Source organism: Ciconia boyciana, chromosome 6, assembly GCF_034638445.1.
Source record: "Ciconia boyciana chromosome 6, ASM3463844v1, whole genome shotgun sequence".
Classification (NCBI taxonomy): domain Eukaryota; kingdom Metazoa; phylum Chordata; class Aves; order Ciconiiformes; family Ciconiidae; genus Ciconia; species Ciconia boyciana.
Window position 1 is genome coordinate 61920309 of NC_132939.1, and position 25684 is coordinate 61945992.

General features: G+C 43.2%; 1 protein-coding gene across 2 annotated transcripts; it reads left to right on the plus strand.

Annotated features, from left to right (window-relative positions):
• Nucleotides 1-10587: 10587 nt before the first annotated feature.
• Nucleotides 10588-12756, plus strand: SIVA1 (SIVA1 apoptosis inducing factor). Of its 2 annotated transcripts, none has more exons than XM_072863816.1 (4): nucleotides 10588-11016; nucleotides 11223-11429; nucleotides 11862-12021; nucleotides 12524-12756. In XM_072863816.1, exons 1-4 carry the CDS (start codon nucleotides 10899-10901, stop codon nucleotides 12579-12581), a joined length of 543 nt encoding a protein of 180 aa, XP_072719917.1. In that variant the 5' UTR covers nucleotides 10588-10898; the 3' UTR covers nucleotides 12582-12756. The 2 variants fall into 2 exon arrangements, with proteins under 2 accessions (XP_072719917.1, XP_072719918.1); XM_072863817.1 differs by having other exon boundaries at nucleotides 10600-11016; nucleotides 11865-12021.
• The last annotated feature ends 12928 nt before the right edge of the window (nucleotides 12757-25684 follow it).

The following is a 25684-nucleotide window of genomic DNA, read 5'->3' on the forward strand; positions in this document are numbered from 1 at the left end:
AATTACTTCCATGCGTTATTAATATCTGTACATTTCTGGAGTAGAGACTGTGCATTAAATATTTGCCCATCAGCCCTATGAGACTGCCTGTAAGAAAAAAAAACAGGAAAGATCTTCTGTAAGCACATACACTTTATAGCTTCCTTTAATGTAGAAAATTTGGGCCAGCAGCTGCATTTTTCAGTGGTTGGAAACAGAAATTTTAACACTGTCTACAAAAATGTCTTTGGCAAGGAAATGTCTTTGTCAGGAAAAAAATAACACTTGTATTTGAATGTTTTCGCAGTTTTGAGAAAGTACCCTTCCTTTGACAGGCGTTACCTTTTAGAAGTTGAGTACAGACACCAGAGTTTACATTACAGGCCTGTAAATAGTGCCTCAGACAACAGTGTTAGGTTTCAGGAGATACCTTTACAGTGCTTGGTAAGTGGCGGAGCACTTCAGGCAGTTTGGGTTGTTGCTGAAATCCTTAAAATACCCTGGGCAGAAGCACTGGAGATGTGTTTCTTAAGGACAGCAGAATACAGTCAGCTATATGTGCCCTTACAGCAGAGGTGGCAGCATGCATCTTCATCTTCCCCTTTATCAGACAAAAGTTTTAGTGCGAACTTGGCCTAATTCTTCAAATGTGTGGAAAGGGTGTTTACCGCTGAGGTTTGTGGAAGCCCAGCTGGCCTGCAAATGGAGATGCTCCTGTGCAAGGAGTGCTGGAGTCAACCTTTGGTGAGCCTGACAAAATGACAACTTGGTAAATACAGTGTGTTACCAGTCACGATCATAAAAAAGTATTTGATGGTGTTCTTTGCTTTTGAAGAGGAAACTCCCAGTTACAAACCTATTGTATTTAGAGTTACATTTCCATTGCGATTCTTAAAATAGTGCAGTGCTCTGCCACGAATGGAAACCTGTCCTTTGGTGAGTTCCGAATTCAGGAGTGGCTGACAACAAATGGCAAAGACCTTGATAAGCTTGAGGACTGGGCAACAGAAAGCTCACGAAGCTCGGGAAGAAGCACAGGGTTCCCCATGTCTCAGTACGGACTGGGAAGCACCTGGCTGAGGAGCAGCTCTGCTAGAAAGGACCTGAGGTTTACAGCAGATGCCAGGGTGAATATGAGCCAACAATGCACGTGCATCTTGAATAAAGCAAATGGTCTACTGGGCTATACCAGGGGCATAATGGCCAGGAGATGGAGGGAAGGTATTTCCCATTACTCATACTGGTGAGTAGTACCACTGATTGATGCTAAATGTTACAGAATCACAGAATCGTATAGTTTGGAAAAGACCTTTAAGATCATCAAGCCCAACTGTTAACCTAACGCTACCAAGACCACCACTACACCATGTCCCTAAGCACCTCATCCAAACGTCTTTTAAATACCTCCAGGGATGGTGACTCAACCACTTCCCTGGACAGCCTGTTCCAATGCTCGATAACCCTTTCACTGAAGTAAAATTTCCTAATATCCAGTCTAAACCTCCCCTGGTGCAACTTGAGGCCATTTCCTCTCATCCTATCACTTGTTACCTGGGAGAAGAGACCGACCCCCACGTCTCTACAACCTCCTTTCAGGCGGTTGTAGAGAGCAATAAGGTCTCCCCTCAGCCTCCTTTTCTCCAGACCCCAGTTCCCTCAGCCGCTCCTCATCAGACTTCTGCTCTAGCCCCTTCACCAGCTTCATTGCCCTTCTCTGGACACGCTCCAGCACCTCAATGTCCCTCTTGTAGTGAGGGGCCCAAAACTGAACACAGTATTCAAGGTGCGGCCTCACCAGTGCTGAGTACAGGGGGATGATCACTTCCCTAGTCCTGCTGGCCACCCTATTTTTGATAGAAGCCAGGATGCCATTGGCTTTCTTGGCCACCTGGGCACACTGCTGGCTCATATTCAGGCGGCTGTCAACCAACACCCCCAGGTCCTTTTCTGCTGGGCAGCTTTCCAGCCGCTCTTCCCCAAGCCTGTAGCGTTGCATGGGGTTGTTGTGACCCAAGTGCAGGACCCAGCACTTAGTCTTGAACCTCTTACAATTGGCCTCAGCCCATCGATCCAGCCTGCCCAGGTCCCTCTGCGGAGCCTTCCTCCCCTCAAGCAGATCAACACCCCCGCACAACTTGGTGTCATCTGCAAACTTACTGAGGGTGCACTCAATCCCTTCGTCCAGATCATTGATAAAGACATTAAACAGAACTGGCCCCAACACAGAGCCCTGGGGGACACCACTTGTGACCAGCTGCCAACTGGAGTAAACTCCATTCACCACCACTCTTTGGGCCCGGCCATCCAGCCAGTTCTTTACCCAGTGAGAGTACACCCGTCCAAGCCATAAGCAGCCAGTTTCTCCAGGAGAATGCTGTGGGAAACGGTGTCAAAGGCTTTACTGAAGTCTAGGTAGACAACATCCACAGCCTTTCCCTCATCGCTAAGCAGGTCACCTTGTCATAGAAGGAGATCAGGTTGGTCAAGCAGGACCTGCCTTTCCTGAACCCATGCTGGCTGGGCTTGATCCCTTGGTTATCCTCTACATGCCGTGTGATGGCACTCAGGATGATCTGCTCCATCAGCTTCCCTGGTACCGAGGTCAGGCTGACGGGCCTGTAGTTCCCCGGGTCCTCCTTCCGGCCCTTCTTGAAGATGGGCGTCACATTTGCTAATCTCCAGTCAACTGGGACCTCCCCAGTTAGCCAGGACTGCTGGTAAATGATGGAAAGGGGCTTGGTGAGCACATCTGCCAGTTCCTTCAGTACTCTCTGGTGGATCTCATCAGAACCCATCAGAACTCAAGTTCTCATCAGAACTTGGGAATGTCTAAGTGGTGTAGCAGGTCACTAACCATTTCCTCCTGGATTATGGGTCCACTGGGTTATTATGTCCACTGGTATCTGTTGTAATGGCATGTTTTGTGTCCTTAGTAAATGGGTGAAGAAGAAAAGGAGAATCAGGGAGTTGATGTGACATTCTTATTTCAGGAATCTGCCTTGCTACAGATAAGAGTAGCAGTGGCTGCAGTGCACAGTCACATGTACGTCAGTACTACAGTTACAACTTTACTGCTTAGTTAGCATCCTACAGCATGAAAAATAGGCAATGCAGTTCAAATTCTGAAAGTTGCATTTCATACTGCAGTTTTTTCTGCTTCAGTTGTTCTAGCCATCGAGCCTCTGCCCTCGTGGTGGCTTCATCCTGCTCTGCAGTGGCTGTTATCACAGTTAAACACTTTGGTTTGCACTCTGGAGTAGTGTCAGCATGGAAACTGGGTTCCTTTCAGATGAAACTCAACAAGAGTTGCTCTCCAGCTGTGGCCCCCTCTGTGCCCGGATGCTAATCAGAGTTCAGTCCATGGAGCCACACAAGAGCTGGTCAGAAGCAACCCTCCACCTACAGTGTGGATATCGGGTCCTGAGCACCAACTACTTTGCGTATTTGTTCCTGTAGGGCTGCACTGCGTGCTAATACAGACACAGCTTTTGAACATGGGCCATTCCATCTCCCCTTATACAGTTCTTTGTTCACTTTATACTAATCCCTAACTAATTATTCTCTGTATGGTTCTATATCAAATACTTAATGAAGTCTAAATAGATTATAACTACTGCATTTCCTTTGCCCATAAAATCAGCTATTATCCAAGATACTCAGGGGTCATCTATTTTTAAGCCCATTTTGCATTTCATCTCATTTTGCATTTACCTCCATGTTTTTAGTGAGCCTTTCCTTGAAAAAATTGCTGAAGTCTTGCAAACTACTGAGTCTAGACTATTAACCCTCTGGTTATCAGCATAATTTTTTTCACTGCCTCCTTTAAAAGTATTACATTTTCAGTTCTCAAATAATGCAATACCACTCTCAACTTGAAAGATTATTACAAGCATTTCTTCCTGCCTTGAAATTGCATAGACCCATTCTTTCAGAATTCTGGAATGAAGTCTATATCTGTACCAACGACGCTGTAATCATGTCTATGTGAGATAAAATAGAGTTTGAAGACATTTACTGAGTAAGTTCACAAAAGGTTTGCCTTGCCATTCTGAAACAGCATTAAGTTTCTATCTATAGCTTCTAAAGAAGATTACTGGAGAAGGTAACTAAGAAATCAAACCCCTTTCCTGAGTATTTGGTCCACTGATTTTAAGTATATACATTCTGCAGACAAAATAAGAACATACCTTTAGTGATCTCTACTTGCCTATATTGAGTACTGCAATAAATAGAGGGCTGGACAAAGAAGCATCTCCAACTGTGACAGAAGAACTGAAGCTGGAATAAACCAGCAGCAAGCTCATGTGCTGGGTGCTGAACTCAGCCAAAAGAATGACTGCTGTCTGGGACGAACACTGGAGGGCTGTGAATGTTGAAGGGCTAGGAGGAACATCAGGCTACTCTGCTCTGTTATTCTGTCAATTATTTGATGCCAATATTACAGTTTTATATTTGCACCAGTTTCAGTGGTGATGATATGCTTGTATATATAGGTAGTTTTTCCTTGAGTTTAGGTAGTGATAAAGAATCAGTATTAGAGGCAATACTTCTCCATCAATCTGGAGATCTTCCAAATCTTGAAGACAGGAAAGATACAACAGAAGAAAAGAAGATATGATTGTGTCACATCAAAATCTTCTCTGAAATTCCCATGGAGGAAAAAAAAATTAAAAGAAAAAAAAAAGAAAAAAAGATTAGTGCATATACATGGCAGGAATGTACTGAGCATAAATATATAGAATAAGTTATAACACATTTTAATATACATGCAAAAGAGGTCAAGTGGGAGAAATAAAAGCTAGTTAAGGCATTACAAATGGGATAAGACATTTTGTCTATTAGAGATTGATTTGCACCAGGCTACATAATTAAAATACCAAAGCTGGTACTGATGGAAGTCTGAGCCCTACGCAAAATGTATTGATGATTTCCATCCAGGGGAAACATGCCAGCAGCGCAAAAAAGTCTCATTCTATTAATTGGCACCCTGGATGGTAGGCCTAGGACTGAACATTACTTTTATAGCTTATATCACACCACTCATGGGAACTGCTCAGCAGAGAGCAGAGAGATAGAATGAGTGCCTTCAAGACTTCCCAGAGTAAACAGATTTCAACCGAAAAGGCTGCACTAAGAAAATTTCCATATTAGCCTGGTGATAGTCCCTGTAGCTGTGGCACGTTATCCTGGCAACGTTCAGGGACTCGCTTTGACTCTGTGCAGCTTCTGTTTTCTGGACAGAGATCTTTTCTATCCAGGACTGACAATACAGCCACACATATTTAAAATAAACACACTTTGTGGGCTGCTGCTGGGGAATCGTTTGTTAGACGTGGTGAGGGCCGAGAGCCAGGTTCTTTGGCCAGCATGTGCTGACATAGTCCCTTCGAGCTGAACAGATGTGCCCTGGGTTATTCCGGCTGCTTTAGGGAGTGGATAAAGGCAAGCATGGGAGGCACAACATACAGAGCTGTCTCAAAGCAAGGATTCATTTCCACAACAAAATTACAAGACCAGGGCTGGATGCAGCTGCAGTGTGGAGGGAGAAAGGTTTTGCCTAGCCCTTCCCATGCCATGTGAGGGAGAGGATGGTTTGTACTGTGTGGGGCTAGTGAAAGGGCAGAGGTACCTGTAGCCTCTCCCAGGTAAATCCATATAGAATAATGGAATAGCACCATTCGGACACAGATTTAAAGAATTCTTAGGACAACCACCTATTATTAAATGAAAAACGGTGTTTCCTGCAGAGGAAGAAATCGGAACACTGTGGCACCATGTTAGGTCAGTAATGGCAGTTATCACCATCAGAGCTCAGTTTTCTTTTTTCTTGATAGATTAAAATAATCTGGAAAGGCAAAATAAAAGGAAACCGTGTGCAGCAGAAATGAAGGCACCCAAGTGGAAAGGCCAGAAGAACAGCCATGAAAAACAACTTGGAGAAAGCAGCCCCTTTGTAAACCCTGCCCATTGCTGTCAGCAGAACAGTAACATCTTTGCAACAGCAATAACAATTTATTGCCCTCTAGTGTAAGTGGGACCTTCCAGTGTTTTGATCTGCTGAGCAGAACTGGTGTCTCTCATAGCTGGCAGAATAGTAACATGCTATGAAATTCAACCACGCCATGCTAATTTAAGAGTGAGTACTGGCTGCCGTTCCAAGATGGCAGAACCTTGGCTTAAGAGCAGCATACTCCAAGAGCCAGCCCTTAATCCTGCACATCACTGGCTTATCAAACGTTTTTTGACGCGCGAACTGACTCATCAGGATGAGGGCACGAACTCTGTTGCTAATGAGTCGTAGTAAAATGACATGTACTTGTGAACAGATAATGTCTGAACTGTGAGTAACCCCTTGATCCGAGTTGTAAGCGTGTTGTCTGTTAAAGCTGACGTGCTACCATACGATATGAAAATAAAAGGGTACAGAAGAAAGGAAACGGCCCTGAGCCATTCTAATACAAGCAGGTTTATGCAAGGAGGGGTTTTTTTATCTTCGAATCCATATTGCAGAGCAGAGAAAGAAGAGTACGGCGGGGCTGAGTGCACGGGGCGCTGTGCTTTACTTCAGTCCTCACAGAGGATGCGGGTGCACCCTGATACTCCGGCCGACTTAACACAGGCTGCATGCTGGCGCACGGCCAACTACATCAGCTACCGTAACACATACTCCACTTAAAAGAATTTCCAGAATATTGCTTTCACCATTTTACATTAAGACATTAGAAAAGAACCAGCAAGTTGGCCAAAATACACTCTCTTTGTATCAGTAAAAACGGAGCGGAATCATTGAGGAAACTCCTGATTTTAAAGAGAAGGATAACATATTTTTAAGGTCCTCTGATGCTTATGGAAACCTACTATTAGGCATTTGGAACAGTTTAAAAGCTCATATTATGTCCTGGATTGCTATTTATCTGCCACTTGTTCCTAAAATGGAACACTCGTTACAGTAAATGGATAAAGGTTGCTTGCAAAGCAAGGTGTAGACAAGAAGAAGTAAGACTGATGAATAACTAGATTCACAAAGCCAAATCAGCCATTGTGGATATTTTGTCTGACCCTGCCTAAACCAGAAGGCATAATTTTCCTCAATTTGCTCTTTTCCAACTTTGTACATTCTTTTTCTTTTAAGAAAGCATCCAGTCTCAATTTGCGATGTCTGTGATGTACACTGTGATTTTTATTTCTGTCTACCTGTTTATTTCTAATTATATTTTGGGGTCAGAAGCATTGGCTGACAGGCATTTATCATGATTGTCTTACAGATGGATCAGAAACAAAAATCTTAAAATCTGTCATGGCTTACTGGAGTATTTAAACTCTAGATCTACACACTTTGCAGGCAAAGTCTATTGTAGTTCAGGTCTGAATGGGATATATTTAATTAAGTTGTTCTCAGTGTGAAAGGATTTTGATGCTAATTCTTACAAAGGGGTCACTGCGATCCTGAGGACTGTGTATAAGTAAAGCTGAGGAAGGTTCTGGCAGTTCAATGTATTTATAACTACTCTGAGAAAGGGAGATGAGCAGTGAGCTATCAGTGTTTACTGCTTCCTTGTTAAAAGTCAGATCTAAAAGGCAACTGGGAAGAGCTACAGCTGTGTATTTTCGAGGCTCTCACTGTACCAAACAGGCAATAAATCGGCAGCGTCCATATGTATGCAGTAACACACATAGGGGGAAAATAACCTCGGTTATATACATAGAGCGATGGGTTCTGAATGAAGTGATTAGCACTCAGGGGAGTGATGCTGCGAGCCATTTATGAATAGTTCCCTGAAAGCATGTTTGGTACTTCAGTAGTAATCAAAATGACAAATCAGATGTTAGGAATTATTGGGGAAGGGGCCAAGAAGAAAAATTCTTTATATTTATGCTGTCCAAATGCATAGCAGGCCCACAGCTGGCGCACTGCAAAGCAGTGCTTCAAAGCAGTGACAAAATATTTTGGCTTGAATAAAAGATGAAGGAGGATGATATGGCAGACATCTTTGTAGTCATGGGTGTTATGCAGAGTCAATAAGGAATGCTTATTTGTTATTTTTTATAAAACCAGACACAGAAGACATCCAACGGAATTAACAGGTGGCGAACTGAAAACAAACCAGATGAAGCGTTTTTTTTAAATAATATATTGCTAAGTTATAGACCTTGCTGGACACAATAAGAAATTAAACATTACCAGTTTTGAGAAGGGGACTGGACAAATTCATGAAGAGTGGGCCTACTGACAACTATTAAATATTAAGATCCAGGTGGAAATTTTGGCTCAGAAAATTTCTGAACTCTAAACTGCTAGAAGCAATGAAGGTGAACTATAGCCAGAGTCCTTCTGTGTCTGCCCTGACTTTCTTGAAGCACCAGTAGAAGTAGAAAATTAGGAGAGATGGACTTAGCAAGCATAATCCAGTCCATTTTTCTCTTTAAAATTGCTTACTGGAATTGAAAACTATTGGAAAAAAATGAAATGCAATTTTTCTTTGTTCTGTAAGTGACAAAGCTATCAACCAGGCAATTTGTCTGCAATTCAGACAGGCACAGGAGAAGCAAAGTATCAAGAAAATGACTGTCATTTTTATTCTCTACTTTTTTTCACAAACAGGTTTTCAAGGATAAACCAAAATCGTCATATTTCACAATTACCATTAGCGGTTTGGGATTTGTTTGGGTTGTTTTTCTCATATTCAGAAGCTGTGTAACATAACAATCAGTCTCATTAACTAACCTGGGAAACTGTCAGCATTCATTTTCATGAATGCTCAATACCAGCAAGCCTTGCCAGATCAGATCTCAGCCTTTCAGATCAACGGTGGATCTTCCTCAAGGCTGACTGCTACAAAACTAATAAAAAACTCAGAATTACTCTATTGGGTGATCATCAGCAGATGAACTGACTCCCTTCCCGTAGGACGCTAAGGTACGTTGGTACAGACCAGACAGAATTATTTTGCCTTTATAGCTTGCAAATAGGCAATAGCTGATCAGTAACATGCTGTTAAGGTTGATGCTTGCACAGCAATTAAGAGATGCCACCACCTGAGGCTGACTCAGATAGCTGCAACAGAAGATTTCTGCGTCTGCCCTGCAGTGGGGTGGCGGTGGCAGCCGTCAAATGTAACCAGCCCTCAGGGAAAGTGCCCTTAAATTTACCCTTTGGTGACAGCACCAGCAGCACTGCTGCAGCACACGCTGCTCGCTTTCAAATCTACCGCATATTCTGAGATCAGCGTTTCAGAGCACTCCTTCTTCACAAGCAGCACAGCGCTTTTAACTTTCTTCTTTTTACTTCATCCAGTGCTCAGACAGCCGAGTTCCATCCACACTTATCCTATGCCATTTTAATGAAATATGTGTGATCTGCTGCCCTCTATCCTGGCAGGGCTCTGTCTGACTGGGATTACATTCTGATCCACCCATATTCCCCAGAGAGCTTCAGGGACATCAGAGTGTCTACGTAATGAATATTTACAAAGAAATTTCCTTAGAGAGAAAGAAAAGACCATGAGTTTTCAATGTGCAGTGGAAAATTGTCTGCTGAACATCTTTAAGCATGCATTTGCAAGTACATGCAGAAAAAGCCAAAGTAGAAATCTTCACAGCTAAAGAAAGCGTGGCAGGAGTCAGACTTTCCAGCTCAGAAGGGATTTTTGTGAATTACTGTGCATTACAACCGTAGCTTCCACTCCACAGACCACAAGGCTGGGCTGATCAGCTCTACAGAAAAAAAAAATCAGATTAACCAGTATGAAATCAGTGTGGTTGTACCTGCAACCTAATAGCAGTTCAGCAGCCAGTGGAAGCATGGTTTTGGTTTTCATTGATGGAAAAATCACTCCTATACTTGGTTGTGATTTTGTCCAGAAATAGGTGAAGGTTTGAATTCAGAAACCTCTCTGGAAGAAATACAACTGTCGTGACTCATTAGGTTCGTCAAACGACACAAAACATTGTGCCAGGAACACCAACATCAGTTTTAAAGGTCTTGTTTGCCCTGAGGAAAACAATGTATTTTCAAAATATACATAGTAACCAGACTGACTGCTACTTGGACTTGAACGTGATGCTTTTAATGCATGAAACCGTATCTAGACTGCTATAGGCAGCTTACCTATAAATAGGAAATTAATTGTAGTAATTCCCTATCACACAATGACAGCAGAAAGTCTCAGGGAGCTCCGTGATTTAACTGAAACCGAGGATCAGTCCCTGAAGCCCCACTGAGCGCCACGAGTGGTGAATCCGCTCTTGCTGTTAGCAGGTGCTGCGGAGCACCTTGGCCAGCCGGAGGTTCTCCAGCCTCCTGGTTGGTTTCAAAAAAAGGTGAATTCTTGCACTTGAGCACATTTTCGTTGGTTCTACAGCATTTAGACAGCTCAACCTTTGGCAGGCGGTTTAAGCTTTAGGAAGAACTGCCTGAGCCTGAACACAAATGTAACCCGCAGGACTTCCAGAAAGGAAGACGAGTCCGAAAACGCTAACGGGGAAAGAGGGTTTACTGGCGAACCCGAGTTTCAAAGCCTTGTTTCGCTTTGTCCTGCCGGGTCCCTCACACCAAGGACCCGACTCAGGGAGGAGACAACTTCCAGCCGTCGAGACGCGCGAGAGCGGCGGGTGGAGCGGCAGGGCCGGCCGGGCGCCGCAGTCAAACCCCGGCGGGCGGCAGCGGGCCCTCGGGACGCGGCGGAAAGCGAAATTTGCCTGCAGACGAAGCGCTCGGTTGCCTGCGACGAGAGCCGAGCGGTCCCGGCGCCGAAATACCTCAGGCTGGGGAGGGGAGCTCTGCCGGGCCGGGCCGGGCCTGAGGCGACGCCGCCATCGCCTCGCGCTTCCCCTGCCGGCCCGCCATTGGCCGGGGCGGCGCTGACGCCGCGGAGCGAGGGCGCCCGTCGGAGGCGGCGCCGGGCCTGGCCGGGCCCGCCATGCCGAAGCGCTCCTGCCCCTTCGGGGAGGCGGCCCCGCTCCAGCTGAAAACCCGCGTGGGGCTGCGGGAGCTGAGCCGCGGCGTGCGGGGCGAGGAGTACCGCCGGGAGGTCTTCGGTGAGGCGGGGGGCGGAGGGGAGGGGGAAGCGCCGGAGCCGCCGCCCCGCCGGGCCCGGCCTGGGCCCGCAGGCCTCCCCGGCCGCCTCCGCCTCCCCACGGCCGCTCCGGCGAGGGAGCGCCTCGCTCCTCGCGGGCCTGGCGGCGGGGGCTGAGGTGAGGGAAGCCGCCCCTAACTCTCCTCTCCTCTCCTCTCCCGCCGGCAGAGAGGACCCGGCGGCTGCTCTTCAGGGGCGCCCAGGCGTACATGGAGGGCGCCTGGCCCGCCAGCCCCGCCGCCACCCGCGCGGTCACCCGCTCGCCGGAGCCGGGCGGGGAGGCCCAGGACGGCGGCGCGGGGCGCCGCTGGAGCGGACAGCTGCTCATCGGCCACGACGGGAAACTGCTGAGGCGCCCCGCCGCCACGGGGAAGGGTGAGTGGCCCCGCCGTGGGCAGGCGTCCGGCGCTGCCCTGCGCTGTTGCGTGAGCCAGGCTGCGGGCGCTGGTCTCCGTCCCCCGGGCTTCCTGGCACTCGTCGGAGGGGTGCGTGTCCCTCCGTAGTGCTTCTCTATTCTCTTTTTTTAAGGAAGTGTTAGATTTGAGCTTCACTGACGGATTTAGAAACTGTTGCGTGTATGGTCTGCTTGACAGTCTCTGAGTGGTCTTGCCATTGAATAAAAAAAGAGCCAGCAACGCTGTAAGCAGTGGGCCCTGTGCTGGTGCCTGCAAGCGTGTTCTGCAAAGTGCTGCCAGCTGTAGCTGGAAAGCTGAGTGGAGATACCATGCTACGCGGTTCTCGGAACTTCCAGGTGCTTTCTCTGTTTTGCTGCAAAGTACATCTCTTCTTAATCGCATCTTTTCCTAGCAGTTCCACCCGTGGGAGTTTCCAAAGCCTGTTCATCGTGTGTAAGAACTGCTGATGTCAAGGAAGCATGTACGCAGTGCGACCAGTTTGTCTGCCAGAACTGCAGCAGGCTCTGCAGCTGCTGTAACACGGTTACCTGTTCTTTGTGCTCCACCACTGAGTAAGTGCTTTTGAATTTTTAAGCTTATTTTAATTATATATGCCCTGAAAATTGGCTGTAGCACATGAAGACCCAACAAGATATCTAGCTCCTCCACGTGATGAACTCAGAACTCTTCTTGTGTTGCTTTAGCAGCAGTAAAGCTGTGTGAAGCATGGAGAATAAAATGCCTATGTGAAGTCTAATCAGTCTTAGTGCAAGTCTAGTTTAGCTTCTCATTTAAATGTTCTAGGAGGCAAAACGTCCTCTTGCTTTCCTGCCAGCAATATAGTATGTTGGCCAGTGATGAATGAATACACTCCCAAGGAGTAATCTTAAGTTTTTGCCATCATTGTTAACAGTTCTATGATATAAAGAAATATTGAGTGTGCTCAATATTGTGTGGGAGTCCCATGGTTACAGTTCATAATGGAATAAGATGGCATTCTTTGTTATGTTCCAGAAACAGTAGACGCACTGACTTTGTTTCTTTTGGTTTTCTTTTTTTTTTTTCCCCCCCTAGTTACGGTGATGTGGGAGAGCAAGTTCTCTGCAATGGCTGTTCAATATTTCAAGTCTGAAACTTGATGAAATAGCCTTTATGGCTAAGATGTCCGTAAATTTCATGAAGTCTCCTCCTTATGGCTGGTCAATTAATCCTTTTAGCATGTGAATTAATTATGGAATTTCTATGTTTTATATCTTTATATTATACTTTTTAATATTGTAGCTAAATAAACTTTTATATTTTGAAGATCTCTAGATTATTTCGAGTCAATTTTCTCTTTTTCCCTAGTTGTGATATGCTTATCTGGAAGGAGCGACTTTGTGCTCTTAGCTGGTGTTCCTTTTGTGATACAGAATTCAGAATATTCATTCAGTGTCTCTCCACTTGTTGCTTGTGTTAGGACACGCTTTTCTGGGATCAGAATAGAAATCAGTTGCTCCTTGCGTGCTTTCAGGTGAGCGTAAATCTATTCTGGACACACAACATTTTCTTTGTGAGCTAACTAGAAAAATCAGTCAGGCCTGAAGGCTTTTCCAAATAGAGAATTTGCTGATTTCTAGTTAATTTTTTTTTAAGCTGCCACAAACATCTTATGATTATTGACAGCTTGAATGGTTTTAATTGTTCTTTCTGTGGTGACTTTGATAGAAAGAACAATGATACATCAAGCCTGGAGCAGAAAAGCTTTTCTCAATAGTTAAGTGTGAAAGACTAATTTTCCTGCACTGTCATTGCGAGGTCTTTCTTGGAAAGCAGCTTGTTTGTGGGAGTTGATAATCTACGCTGTAAACTTCATATTGTCCTGAATACCCACTCAAAAGTAGCTCATGAAGTGGTCTGAAAAATGGTCAGCGCTCAAGTGTATGTCTCCATAAACTAGTTCATTCCTCATTTTCCTGTCATGTCACTGCAGAGACCAGTTTGCTTAGTACTGTTGTGCTGTAGGAATGAGACTATCCTTAAGTACTACTGGAAAGGTCCTCAAAGTAATTTTCTCTTACTATTTTTGCTGGTTTTAAAAATAAAACCTCCAGACTTTTTATCTTGCAAACCAACCATATGTAAGACAAAACTACAGTGGTCTTTACTTCAGGAAAATGATGACTTAAGTGGCTGATTTCAGACTGTAGGAAAAAAGGAACAGATTTCAGAGAAAAGAAATTCTCATGGCACTCATAGCTAATGCTCCGTTTCGCAAATTATTTGCCTTGAATTCCCAAAGCAAAGTCTGCCACTCACGCTTCCCAGTCTTCTCAACTGTGATTAGTATGTTTTGCGTGGAGTAACTTTTTTTTTACCTCTTCCCTTCCCCTCTAGCCATTTCTATTTGAAAAAATTGAAAGGCCCTTGCAATGCAAGTTGAGAGGCTTACAGATGTCCCCACAAGAGAGTATTTGACATGCTGTTGAAAGCATACTGGGTATTTTTACATTTCAGAATACTGCAACTAACCAAACAGAACAGTAAATGCTTTAGCAAAGGGCGGGGTGATAGCTATTGCTGAATAGCACTACTTCATAGCTGCACAGTGTGTGGCTTTGGATGTATCAGCCACAATGAGGTGCAAGATGACATTTTTTCTAGCCCCAGCGTAACACCTTGTATAACTATGCAGAGACACTTTAAAAGCACTTGTGCCCTTTAGGGTATCCTGGGGGGGGGGGTCACTTCACTGCTAGGTCAACCATCTGTGTGCTAGCATAGTCTGGCTGATTACTCACATTTGTCCCCTTTTCTGCATGCTTTATAGCCGGTTAAAATGGGAGAGTTTACTAGTTCTTAACTCCAGTCTTGATTTTGAGCAACTCTAGAATGTATCTTGTCCCCACCCCCAAAGCAAGCAAACAAAAGTCTATGTCAGTCAGGTGAGCTAGCAGTAAAAGTATTAGTCAGAGTGTGCAGTAATTCCACAGTATTATCTATCTTTTCAAAACTGTAATAGATTAAGTCAGGATGATGGCAGGTCTCTGGTGCAGTTCCCAGCTGTCAGGTATCAGGGCAGATAAAAATGTTCCTGTGGTAATCATCTTAAAACACAAAGCTGAGTTTTATGAATGGGAAGAATCTGTGGGTTACTGCATGTAAATGTTAGTTTTAGGAAAGAATTTTAAAACTTGGCTTTGTTTCATTTGAAGCTCTAAGCAGTGAACAAAAATGTTTTTCAGTCAAGCATATTTTTCAAACTGAAACCTTTAAGTATGTGTCTGCTTTTTCTCATTCTCTCCCGAGGGCGAGAGACTGAAAATACTGGTTTGCTTCTAGGCTCCCGGAGAGAGGAGACATGTTGTTTACAGATGATTTATGTTTCAAAGTAGTTGATAGATACGTTTTTTTGGCTCATTTAGTCACTGCTGTATTTCATAGAAAGCTGTCCTCTGTAAACAATGACATGGATTTCATAGCTTAAAGTTCTTATTTGTTATCCTCTAGCCTGCCCCTTGAAAGATGGTTGTTCATTAGGATAGATAACCTGGTGCAGAGTGAAGAGCTGGGAGAAGAAAAAAGCAGGAGGGCTGCAAGAGAATGGTTGGAGGCTGGGAGGAGCAGGGCAGGAGGAGCACAGAACAGTGTGGTCAACTCTTGCATTGGGGGGGTGCATCATACATGTAAGAAATGGTTTTTTAGTGGTTACCAGCACATTTGCTTCTCTAGCTTCAGAAGGTGTGAAAAACTGCTGCTTGTGTGCTTGTATCTCCCAAAAGACTCAGATCTCGTTATTGAGGAAAGTTCCTCCTCTAGTCCTGCAGTTCTTAGAGGAACAACGGGAGGTAGGACTGGGGACTGTTTTTAAATCTTTGTGTTGCCTACAGAGAAAACCTGTGGGAAGGGAAGAAACTTTGGGTGAGAGGTCCGAAGATTTTTCTCTTTGTCTAATGAACTCCTACTCACAAGGCCTTGTCTGTTGCCACTGGTCATAGAGCTGTACATTGGGTACTACTGGGACTGCATAGGAGAGCCAGAGAAATTGTCTGGTTTATTAGTTGAGCAGGAAATTGGTTTTTATACTGTCCTTTGTTGTTATCATATGTTCTTCCCCTCCTATTCAGTGCTAAGTGTCAAAAATCAAAGTTTGCCTGGTGTTCACAGGGAAGGAGATCCTCTGAGGAGCCAGCATACTGATGGGCAAAAATATCCTACAGTGATGATTTTACAGATGGATGAGAAACTTCTTCTGAGGCCTGTATATCATTACTGGTGAAATACATCTCAAAGAGCACAGTTTTATGTCTAAAAGGAAGTCAACTGATCTGATCAGGATAAAACAATTTCCTTTAAGCCTCATATGTGAGTAAATACTAGAAATGTATGGTTTCAGAGATATCAGATATTCCTGTAGGGACAATCTAAGGTGGTAAATGACTTCACTAGTCTCTGGTTTCTACAATCTGCATTAGAACAAAACCACACATTATGATGAAGAACTTCAGTAAAAAGATCAAATACACTTGAGTTACGTCCTTCAATAGCATTTAGCCATTACATGCATCCCTCATAGTAGCGTTGTGTTCTTGGTGGGTAGATCAGATTTGGTGGTTTCACAAATAACCTTGGTCCTGTGCACGCAGTGGGTAATTCCTGTGTGTTTTGTAGATCAGGTCAGAAGCCTGTTTGCTTTCCAAGAAAAAAGTGAGCCATTACACAGATGATCCAGACACCCTCAGAAAAAATAAAAATCTTAGCTCGGAACACAAATCTAACCAGTGCCATTGTGTGATTGGTACCTCTTTTGTTTAATACAGCCAGCACCTAAGTCTCTTCCCCTCCTTTCGTTTTAGCATCCTACCCATTTGGACCCTGACTTGTAGCGAATTCATAGCCTTTTTGTTTGTTTTTTTTTTTCTTCTTTCTGGGCAGGTGATAACTAGATGCAGCTGTATTTTATCTCAGGACAGGGCACAAAACCCAAGTTATTTAGGTGCAATCAAAAGATGATGTCCTTTTTTCTTTATGAATATGGGCAGGACATTTATGCTTTGTGCTATATTTGCTGCCATCAGCTGTGAGATACTAAGAAGTGGCAGCAATCTATGAATGGTTTAAATCTTCTCAGTCTTTACTGAAGAGGCGCAACCAAGAAGTAGAAATGGAAACAGTATCTTTGTCCCTAGGTTTGTTAAGTCTCATTCTTTTGAAAATGCACAACTAGCTCTTAGGTGAATTGGTTAGACAACAGCAAATGCCAGCAGTACGCAAATAATACATACTTCTCTCTTTCACCATGCAGGACCCTACTAGTAGTTTCATGATGGTTTTGTGTTTTGACAAGATCAGACTGGATTAAAAAATTGAATCCTAGCAAAACTTAAATTATATTGAACTCCCACCTATGCTGCATGCATACAAACTTAGATATATTGCTCCCTTTTAATGTTTGGTTAGTTCTAATATTGTTTCATTATGGCAGATGATGCAACTATTAGCTATTTGTGCCACCTTTACCTTCCATCTAGATTCCAGTAGTGCTGACTACCTAGGCATGAAGTCCTCAGTGCATGTGAAACTCCGGGTAGTATAGAGCGTGGCAGTATATCTCCACAGTTTTTTCTGTATATGTCAAGCTTGTCCTCTGTTCTATGCAGTGGTTTACCATCTGTTGTCAGACTAAGCTTAGATCCCAAGCTATTGTAGAAATATGTGGGGTTGTCCAAACAGAGGAAGGAAAACTTCAAACCATCCAACAGAAGCACTGTACCAACGGGCAGAACAAAACTGCTACAGCAGCACAAAAGATTCTATAGCCAAACTTTGTCGCATAACATTGGGTATTACAGCTTTGCAAATGTGAAAGGAGAGGGTTGGTGGGAGGCTCTTCCAAGAGAGCGTCTTTCTTCCAGCAGGCTTTTGCATGAGGACAGATAAGGCTAAGAAAGACCACAGGTACCCTGATGGTGAGTTTCCTTGTGCTGTTTCTTCCACTCTCTAGGGTTTGTCATTACTGAATCTTACAGGGGAAGGTAGCAAAACTTTGAACATTGTGTTTTGTTTGCATTGAAGAAAATTGGTTAACCTATTAGAAGCAGCAAGGAGGCTTCAGAAAATGTTAATGCTTTTTTAAAAAATAAATAGGAGCTATATAATTCAAAGACCAACACTGCTTCTGGATGAAAAATTGGAAGAAAATTATTCTAAATCTTACTTTCTATTTTACATTAATAAAATTGCAATAGAGTGAAAGTTATCAGACACCGTATATTTTATAATATTTTAATGACTGTCACAGTTATATATATAACTCTTCTATGTATTCCTTTTGTGTAGATACTTTATTTCTAAAGAAATTGAAATATACTTTTTATAGTAGATTGCATTTTTGAACTGCTACCATTGTAATACAAGTTTTAATGATATTCGCTAGTGTTGTGAATTCTGGGCTTTTGTTATTTTGTTTTTTTTTTCTTAAGGAAAAGCCTCAGCCTCAGCTGGAATCAAATGATTATAGCTTACACTTTTATTACAAGTTTTTAGTTCTCATGTTTGTGATTTCCATTAAAACCTAATGATAGGTGTTATGTTACTTATCTCCTGCAGAGGTGATTATTGCTTAAACATTTTGTGGTTGTAGGATTTACTTTAAACTCTAGGATTTATTGAATTGTATTTTCTTACATTGTTTTACTCAAATGTAACAGTTGAAATCATTATCCCCTTCTCATTTGTTCTGTTGTCACTTACTCTGTAAGATACGGATGTTTTTCTGTTTCTTTCCCTCACAAATACAGCTGTAGGTAGTGGAGCCAGATGTCCACTTGATAACCTGCACAGCAATGTCAAAATCAACATAGTTTCACCAGGTACTGTCTTATCTGCTCTACAAACATATGCTCTTAAACTTGCACTGAAGTTCTGAAAACTGCCAGTGGCTCCTTGTGCAGAAGTCCATTTTAACCTGATTAGAGACTTAAGATAAAACATAACCATTCAGCCTACCTTTTCAGTACAAGTTTCATGTTATAGCCACAGGGTGGCAACACTGTGTTAGTTTTTTGTAGGTTGTTACCCAAGTTCTTAGTTTTTTCTCAAGTCCTCACAGTTTGATTGATACTGTTACAACTGGACTGCTAGTTTAGTGGTGGTGGTGGGGCGTTTTAAAATATCCCCCTCAAATCTGTAGGTCCAAAACAAATGCTTCCAAAAAATAATTTTTTATCCAAAAATACTTTGTACCATTCATAATACATAGCCTCAAATTCAAAATGGACCATTTTGCTGTCTACAAAGACAAAAGCAAAATGTAAATCATATGCATAAATGTAAATTGATCACGCTATTTTTTTCTTTGAATTTTAAGGTATCAGTATCATAAACAAGGGTATTTATATGCCAGACAATATGTAAGTTATATCACTCTTTTCTTAAAAAACAAACAAACAAACCCAAACACCTTATGTCACATTCCACATTTTGTTGCATTAAAGCAACGTATCACATACAAGTTGCTTCTCGTAAAGATGTGAAAGGGTACGATGATTGCTATGCCAATAGTAGGACTGTAAAGCTGGATTTTGAAATGGGCCGGAGGGTGCTCAGTGAGCAGGCTAACATCACTAGAAGGCTGCTGTCCATCGCCTTTGAATGGCAGTGGCAACTGGGGGATGATCCTGATGATTGAGAAGAGGTGAGGGTTATGCCATTCTTTGAAGAGAACAATTTGAGGAATTACAGGCTGGTCAGTCTGATCTCAGTCCACAGGTAAATTATAGTGTGGAGCCTCACAAAAGTTGTGTCCACTACTACATCCAGGCACATGAAGGGCAAGAATGTAATTGGGAACAGTCAACACAGATTTATCAAGGGCAAATTATGTCTGACCAAGCTAACTGAGCATCACCCGGTGAAAGAAATGGATGTCTTCCACCTTGACGTTAGCAAGGCTTTCAACGCAGGCCCCCAGAGTACTGCTGTGGAAGCCATATTGGAGAGGTATGGTTTGGGCAGGTAAACCATAAGGTGGGTAGAAGCTTTGCTGGACTGTCCGATACAAAGGGCTGTGACAGGCAGGGCAAACTCAGTCAGCAGCTGATTACCAGTAGCATTCCTCGGGGGTTGTTACTGGAACTGATGCTACTGGATGTCTTCACTAATGACCTGGATGATGGGACAGAGCAGACCCTTAGCCAGTCCCTGGATGACGCTGGGTTGGGGGCAGTGGTCAGTGCCTGAAGGGGACAGCACAGGAGCCCCAGCAAGCCACAGAAGCGGGCTGGCAGGGGGCTCCTGGACTCGGTGAGGGTAAGTGCGAAGTCCTGGCCCTGGGGACAGTCGCACCGTCCACAGCCCAGGCTGGGTGCTGACTGACTGGAAAACAGCTTTGCAGAAAAGGACCTGGGTGTCCTGGGGCGTGTTGCACCTGAGTCACGGTGTGTCCTTGCCATGGTAAAGGCAGCCACGTTGGGCTGCGTTAGCAAGAGCAGAGGCAGCACGGGTTCCCTTGTGCCGGAGATCCAGGGGTGTTAGTGTTGCACACAGAGGCTTTAGTTGTCCTGAAGACCCTGCGGCACAGAGACAACGCTAACGGACAGGAAGGCTGGTGACTTCCAGTTCACAGGTGGAGCATGTCTGTGGCCTTCAGAGTCTATCAATCAGAAGCACAAATATTTTATGATTTTTCTTGGGATTCTGAGGCTGTGTATTCATGTATGGTGCTTTTGAATACACTTAGGAATTTATAGTACTGTTGAAACTCTTCAGCACTATTAGACCTGCTGTGTTCTTCCTCTGTTCTCCTAAGCATTGATTACTGCTAGCTGTCAGAAATGAGGAACTGGTAAAAGGATATGTGGTCTGCGTATGTCCACTCTTACATCCTGTTTACTCTGCTAGAACTACTGATATGATGAAACTTACTCATATCCTTAAGTGTTTTGGTGGGCTGTGCTGTAGAGTGCAGCGCTGTGCTGTAGAGTGCAGCACTTTGCAGAATATAGGTTCCGGAGCCTAAAGAAATAATTAAATTTTCAGCCAAGTAGCTTACATACAAAAATTAATGCACTTTTATTTATCTCAGTCCCAGCAAGTTTCATTTTAGGAGCTTGATTCTCCCACGCTTTCTTGCAGTGAGTAATACCTCACTAAATGAGTAATCTGATTGTTCTGATTTCTCTTTCCATGATAGCAAGATTATTTACTGACTGAAACTAGATATTAAATATTTTTAAACCCAGTAAAAACAAGCATAGAAACCTGAGACTGTAGTCATTTTGGATGAACAGTATAAGGAATTAAAGCATAGTAAAATGTAAGGCTGTAAATATATAGTCAGTGTGCAAATTTTCATGGTCTCCTCACAAAAATGTTAAAAGAAAGCCGGCTCAAATACTTCCTTCATACCTTGTTTCATATTCTGCTGAGTAGTTTAACTCCACATTGTTCTGGAAGTCCTCATTTCTCGAAAATCAGAGAACTTGGTCTCAGTTGGGTGTAGTCACATGTATTGCTACTTACAGAGCTGGTTTAAGACACCTCTGTATTTAGACGGGTGAGATTTTCACATGAATGCAAGAGCTTTCTTGCTCAGCCATCGTGTGGAGTAAAGAAGTTCTATAGAAAACTGCTTAATTCATGTGAGTTCATATCATCGGCACTGTTCAACACAAGCATCTGTAAGTCCTGAACGTATCTTCTGTTCCTCACTTATCCAAAATGGGAGTGCACTGTCTTCTTGAGACCAAGAACTAGAAGTTGCTGTAAACCAAGTTAGAGGGACTTTCCCTCTTCACTGGTACAAGTCTTCCACTCTTTGTCCACTCTTCCGCTGACTTTGTCCCTTCTGTGCTGATGCTACTGATGGATACAGCAAGAACTTGTGCACTTCTGTTCACCTTAACGCTAGTAAGTTTTCCATTTGTGGAAGTGTAGTGCTGTCCCTGCTCTGCTGAAGAGATTGTCAAAGCTCATGATGCTGTCCCTTCATTCCTGCTGGTGCTTGTAATCTACTGCAAAATAGTGTGATTTGGGGTTCTTTCATCTTTTTCTTAGTGCCAGATATTGTCTTTGGTTGTGTTTTACTGTGCAAGTATAGCTTAATTTGCAAGAGTTGTGGCTTCGAGCTGTATCTGAAATGTCTGTAATATTAATTTCACAGGTAGTGTCTTCTGCCCAAGTTAAATGAAAACTTTCATAATACTGAATGCTTCAGAAACACCGTCAGAAATGAGACTACCCTTTAATGTTTAGTGGCGTACATCACTTGGCCATGAAAACTAGTTCAAACCTCAACCCTTGTTCTCTGTATTTTCTTGAGAATTTCAGTTTTTGCGAGGCTTTTAACTTTATTCCTCCACTCAGAATATTTTCTTAGTTTGCCTAAGTCAGGCTGAACCATCTGTTGTTCAGTAACTACTCAGAGCCAAGACGGCTGATGGAGATCCGAGTTCTCTTAGATCAGCACTTGGCACCATTTTTCACAACCCAACAAGCAGTTCCAACAGCTGCATGCATGAATCACTTAAGTTATAGTACCCTGCAGCACCCTGTAAGAATGGGTTTTGACAATCTGGTCAGATGCCACACAAGCAAAAGTGCTATGAACTGAGCTCCTCGGAAGGTGTGACATAAATTTAAGATCATTATTTTGATACTTATTTTAATGTAACATGCTCTAAAGTTTCATTACTCTTCAGAAAGCTTTGGGAATACCTAGATTGTACATAAGAATTTACTGTTAATTACAAAAAAATTTCAGTAGGCTGGGGGGTGTGTGCATGTGTGTTTATTTGTTATAGCAAACTATTCTGACACATTCCCTATGGCATTTCATATTACTGAGAGGCAGTTTGTCCCAGCAGAACTGCTCTTCACATGCTTTTGAGTCAGTCTATATTTAAACCTGTCTCCAGCAGTATTTTATTTCAGTTGTTTTAGTCCGGTTTGCTTAGCTGTGGATACATTCTTGATTATGCTGTATGTTTATTGCAAGATTTGCTATCATGTACTGTTCTTCTGCAAACACTACCAAACATCATTTCATTCCGAGTTTAGCAAGCTGCAAGAGCACTTCTTTTAAGGTTTGCAAGAGGATAGTGTGGATCCCTTGTTGGTTTTGTAGCAGTTAGCTGATTGCACTAACACCAAGCCCAAAGGACTGGTGTAAATCAGCCTCGTGTCATTGGGCAAACAGCTACACAGCTGAGGATCTCGCCCTGCATATAATTTGTGTTACGCTCTAGTGTTGTCATTATTTGTTTAACAATAACCATTGCTTTGGCCGAGTATTTAACACAAGGCCATTCACAAAAGAATTTATGGAGTCCGTATGTTTGTATTTCACTTAGCTGTCTAAATAAGGGTGGGAGGGAGCAATACGGAGGTTATATTGTCTTGATTTTATTTTGAAGCTGCATCTGCAGACTAGCTGGAGCCAAGCAGGGTAACTATAGGATGGGACAGTATCATCCAGGAATAGGGTGTTGAAACTTCTTGGGCAACTTCCACAGAGCTGCCTGGCAGGACTTCCCCCCAGTTCCTCTTAGAAAATTGGATCAGTGGGTTCCCGGGGGATAATGAGGGATGGGTGCCAGAGATGGAAAGCCTCAGTGGTTCTGCAGAAGCAGGATGGGAAAGGACATGATTAAGTCTTGTGTCCAAGAGCTTAACCAATTTTGTTGAGTCGGACCGCAAGCCTTTCACACCACTAGAAGAGTGGATTAAATAGGTCTCAGGATGTACAGGCTGCAGACCGAGGCAGTGAACTTGAGGATGCTGAAGAAGGATAGTGTTAGTTTCCCAGATTTTAAAGAGTTCTTAAGAGTTTATAAGAGTTTTAAAGAGTTAAAGAAAATATGTAAATGTCTTCCATCAGCAATTTTCACTTAATGTCTTATCAGGGATTCAACTGTATTTTTATAGAGAACTCTGGATAGGTTAAACTTGATAGTTCATACCACAATGAAAAGACAAGCTAGATAAAGGGCAGAGAAATGGTCTGTTTTGTTTTCCCCAGGTTTCTTAAATTTACCACCTGGAAAACCACACAAATTTAGGGATGCCCTGGAACAGAAATGGATGCTAGACAGTGAAGGATGACCAGATTTTTTTTTTTTTTTTGAAAGCAACTGGCTCCCTTCTAACTCTACTAAAGAAAGAGGAGTGAATGCTGAAAGGTGCTGGGCGGTTATCTCCTCTTCTTACCCTAGTGATTATTAGTTGTGCTTCTGCAGCAGAAAGGATGTTAAAAATATCAATAGGAATAGGAACTCACTTTAAAACTCAATGGGAGACATGCTCTTTTCTTTGGTTAGGCCAGTATTTCATGCCCTAATACATCAGTCAAGACTACAGGAAACCCTGAGGATGCAGGTTTATATAGACAATGTAAAGTGGGCCTATAGGTTTGGGTCAGATGACAAAATTAACTCACCCAGCTTCGCTACATTAAGGAACTGTAGTATCCAAAATAAGTATCATGTAGTATCATTGATAGAGTACACCCAATATGTCCATCCCTGAAGTCAAATACTTGGTTGTCTTCAGTATTTTGTATCTTCTAGGAAAGCCACCACACCCAGACCAGCGGCAGGCACAGCCCTGACCCACACTGGAGGCGACGGGCAGGACTTCCTCCCAGTTTGTGTGCCACACCAGATAGTGCTGGTGGGAGAAGGGAGGACTACACCACAGGCTTGAACTGCCGTACCTCCTTTTGCTCATTAAACCTGCACTTGTCCGCAGCTTCCTTTTACCATTTAAAAGGGAGCTTAGCTGTATACTGTGTCTCTGAAGTCTTCACAGTGACCCAAGGAGCATCCAGCATCAGGACACTTCCCAAGAGAAAATAATTATTTAAAGTAAGAGATATTATGTCAGTTCATAACACACCCTCTAGAAGGGACTGCAGAAGAAGATCGGAAATAGGCTAAGAAGGCATAAAAAAGAATGAGAAAAGGCAGGGGAGAAGAGGAGGAAGAAATCCACTGTTTCTTGTCTGCTGGGAAGAGACTGGGAAGGAGGAAGGTGTCATAAGGAAAAAGTCAAAAGGTAAAATAAAGAGAACTGGAATTCAGACAAAAGTGACTAAAAAAAGGGGACAGAATAGAGCAGCCTGGTCTCTACAGGTAACACCCAGCAATCTGCATCCAACCTCCATGCAGCAGGGAAGTGAAAGCCCACCTCCATGTGCCAGCTTGCTTTCCTGCTCCCAGGAGGAGAGCTGCTCTGCAGAAAAGAGACAGATGGCATTACCATTGCCTGTGCTCCTGTGGGGGATTTTTGCAGATGGGGAGTTGGAAGCCTCTTTGTGCTGCTACAGCCTTCCTCTCCAGCAGCCCTCGAGTGCTCGGGGCCTCCACCAGTCTGCGTACCCGTATCATATGCTACTTAGACATGTGCACACATGCATCTCGGTACTGTGAAAATTTCAGCTGAACCTGTTAGAAAAATAGGTGTATTTATATCTGGGTTTTCTCCATGTTTGAAAAGTATCCTTGTTGACTTCTCCTTTCTTGGAACATGCGCCCGTGTTTTTTCATTATCGGGAGATTGCTAATAAAAACTGGGCCACCAGCACTGAGCTGAAAAGAAAGTTGACACGACTGTTTTGCACAGAGGAACCCCAGACACCACTGCGTCACTCATGCACTGACTTTGTCAGTCAGTCTCAGTGCTTTCCTACGGTGTTATGTTACCTCTCCTACCTCCAACAAAGCACAGATGTGACAAGTTTCTCAGTTACCTGGAAAACTACTGGGCAGCCCAGGAAGCATCACCCTCATCACAACTCAGTTTGTTGCTTACTAGAATAAAAAAAAAAAAAAATCTGTTTTAAATAACAAGCAGTCACCTTTGATCTCCACTTCCTTAACAGCTGAGGATATGAGCACAGAAAGTAAAACTTTGGAAAGGTAACATGATTTCAAGTTTTACAATCAAGTAAAGGGAGATACTAAATTTAATCCCTTTATCTTAGTTACCCATTACATTTATGACAACCTCACCTGTGTAAATAAGTACATTTTGTTCTGCTTATACTTCCCTTCCTCTGCAACTTTCCAGTCGGCGGTTGCACCAAGTCACCTTGCGCTTTCCACTTTGTTTTTATTCAGTTTCATTTTATACTCATTATTGGACTGTCAGCAGGTATTCCTGTCTTCCTCTTTAGTTTCATTTCCCCCAATAATATCAGAATAAGGAACAACTGCAGCAGCTGAACATAGCGTATGGAAAGCTTACTATATGCTGCAA

Coding starts and splice junctions, on each gene's coding strand:
- SIVA1 (XM_072863816.1), top strand. CDS start 10,899: ATGCCGAAGCGCTCCTGCCCCTTCGGGGAGGCGGCCCCGCTCCAGCTG. Junction 11,017..11,222: donor GTACCGCCGGGAGGTCTTCG/GTGAGGCGGGGG, acceptor TCCCGCCGGCAG/AGAGGACCCGGCGGCTGCTC. Junction 11,430..11,861: donor CCCCGCCGCCACGGGGAAGG/GTGAGTGGCCCC, acceptor ATCTTTTCCTAG/CAGTTCCACCCGTGGGAGTT.